At 50.6% G+C, this 2,650-nt stretch overlaps 1 protein-coding gene across 1 annotated transcript in view; it reads left to right on the top strand.

Moving 5' to 3' along the window:
* The first annotated feature begins 386 nt into the window (after positions 1-386).
* ECH1 (enoyl-CoA hydratase 1) overlaps positions 387-2,650 on the top strand; it is an 11,215-nt gene continuing 8,951 nt past the window's right edge. The window contains exons 1-3 of the mRNA XM_017506567.2: positions 387-660; positions 1,326-1,533; positions 1,680-1,768. Of these exons, the coding sequence (XP_017362056.1) occupies positions 609-660; positions 1,326-1,533; positions 1,680-1,768 (349 nt within the window). The 5' untranslated portion in view covers positions 387-608. The remainder of the gene's footprint in view (positions 661-1,325; positions 1,534-1,679; positions 1,769-2,650) is intronic.

Consider the following 2,650-nt stretch of genomic DNA (forward strand, 5'->3'; position numbering starts at 1 on the left):
AAAAAAAAAAAAAAAAAAAAAAAAGAACATGAACTCTGGAGCCAGGTAATCCTGCTTCAGCCCTCCTGAAGCCCAGCGACCTTGAACCTAGTGCCTTCTGGTGCCTGGGCCAGTTTCCTCTGCATACAGTGGGAAACAGTATGATCTCGTGGGAGTTCATATTATACAGTCAGCGCTTAATATTGGCCCATCTGTACTCATTCCTTTACGTGGGTAAACTCACAGTCCTGCAAGTTTTTTTTTCTTTTTAGTTTACTTGATATATACATCCATGATTACAAGCGCTGCTGCCATTATGTCCTTGAACTTTTCAGCTGTCACGAGTTATTCCATCATTATGAAACAGCACTGTGTTGAACTTTAGCGGGAACTATTTGCTTAGGCCAGGTTCCCACTGGGGCAAAGGGTCCGTTTCTGAGTCTGGCTGTCACTATGAAAGGCAACCGGAACTCGGCTGCCCTTAGTAAAGATGGCGGAACGAACGGCGTCATTGCTTGTTGTGCTGTGGCATCGACGCCCTCGCTCAACATGGAGGCCCTTTGTGCCCGCCCCCTTGGCTAACCGGCGGGTTTGTGGGTCAGAATACGCAGTAGACGAAGGCGGGAGCGATGGCGGCAAGGATGGTGGCTTCTCGCAGACTCCGTGACCTGCTGACCCGGCGTGAGTCACCTTTTGACTTGTGGGGGTCCATCGCGCTGTCGTGCTGTCATAGCAGCTGTAGGACGGGGAGGTCTATCCCGGGTCACGAAGGGTTCGAGCCCCCTAAACTCAGGGGTCCCTGTGCTCTGTGCTCCCTTCTGAAGGGCTCCCTTATTTTTTTTTTTTTTTTGAGACTGAGTTTTGCTCTTGTTGCCCAGGCTGGCTGGAGCGCAGAAGCACTATCTGGGGTCACGGCAACCTCTGCCTTTCGGGTTCAAGCGATTCTACTGCCTCAGCCTCCCAGGTAGCTGAGATTACAGGCATGCACCATTACGCCCAGCTAATTTTTTGTATTTTTAGTAGAGACGGGGTTTCACCATGTTGACCAGGATGGTCTCGATCTCTTGACCTCGTGATCCACCCGCCTCGGCCTCCCAAAGTGCTGGGATTACAGGCTTGAGCCACCGCGCCCGGCCTAAGTTTTGTATTTTTAGTAGAGATGGGGTTTCATCATGTTGGTCAGGCTGATCTCCAACTCCTGACCTCATGATCCGCCCGCTTTAGCCTCCCAAAGTGCTGGGATTACAGGCGTGATTACAGGCCACCGCACGCGGCCAGGGCTCCCTAATTCTATAGGCCTGTGTCTTGCAGTCCAGGGTCATCAAAAGCTCTCCCTTTCTCCCCAGCACTGACAGCCTCCAACCACCCGGGCCTCAGTATTAGCCTTCGCCTCACTGGCTCCTCTGCAAAACAGGAGGCCTCTGGAGTAGCCCTCGGTGAAGCCCCAGACCACAGCTATGAGTCCCTTCGTGTGACGTCTGTACAGAAACATGTTCTGCACGTTCAGCTCAACCGGCCCAACAAGAGGAATGCTATGAACAGGGTTTTCTGGAGGTCCAACCTGCAGATCCTGGAGGCCTGCCTGCACGGGGAGGCGGGGGGCTGCGGGACTGGGCGAGAGGGGAACGTGGGCAGGGGAGATGGACATGAGGGCAGGGTATTCCCACCCCATCTGTAGCCCTTTACTCATTGCTTCACAGAGAGATGGTAGAGTGCTTCAACAAGATTTCAAGAGACGATGACTGTCGGGCGGTGGTGATCTCTGGTGCAGGAAAAGTGTTCACTGCAGGTACTGGCCACTCTTCATACCCACGCTACCAGCCTTCCTAGCTCCTGGCAATAGACAGTAGGGCAGTGCTTCTTAATTAGGCTTTTAAGCAGCTTCTAACTTACACTTATCAGTTTTTTTGTTGTTGTTGTTGTTTTTGAGACAGAGTCTCACTCTATTGCCCAGGCTGGAGTACAGTGGCACGATGTCAGTTCACTGCAACCTCCGCCTCATGGGTTCAAGCAATTCTCCTGCCTCAGTCTCCCGAGTACCTGGGATTATAGGTGCCTGCCACTGTGCCTGGCTAATTTTTGTATTTTTAGTAGAGATGGGGTTTCACCATCTTGGCCAGCTGGTCTTGAACTTCTGACCCCATGATCCACCCGCCTCAGCCTCCTAAAGTGCTAGGATTACAGGCGTGAGCCACCGAGCCTGGCTTTTTTTTTTTTTTTTCTTGAGATGGGATCTTGCCCCTTCACCCAGGCTGGAGTACAATGGCCTAATCATAAATCATTGTAACCTCAAATACCTGGGCTCAAGCAGTCCTCTTACCTCAGCCTCCCAAAGTGCTGGGATTACAGGCAGGTGCCACCACAGCCAGCCCTGTCATTTTTTAAAAAGGCCTAATTTAAAACATTCAAATATAAAAATTAGTCCAACAGAACATGATGGGATCATAGGCTCTGAAGTCTGGGTTTCATCCTGGATCTGTGGCCATGAACAAGGTGCTTAACTTCTCAGAGTCTATGTTATATAGTATAATAATATGCTTTCCTGCAACTATTCAACTCACGAATTGATTTCCAGTTACATGTCAGGTAGATCTTTGGATTGACCTACTGGTCTGTTCTTCAGGTTGGAGAATTTCCACTGATCACAGGTGCTGACTCTTCCGCCATCTCT

The sequence above is a fragment of the Cebus imitator genome, unplaced genomic scaffold (assembly GCF_001604975.1).
Source record: "Cebus imitator isolate Cc_AM_T3 unplaced genomic scaffold, Cebus_imitator-1.0 Scaffold356, whole genome shotgun sequence".
Taxonomy (NCBI): domain Eukaryota; kingdom Metazoa; phylum Chordata; class Mammalia; order Primates; family Cebidae; genus Cebus; species Cebus imitator.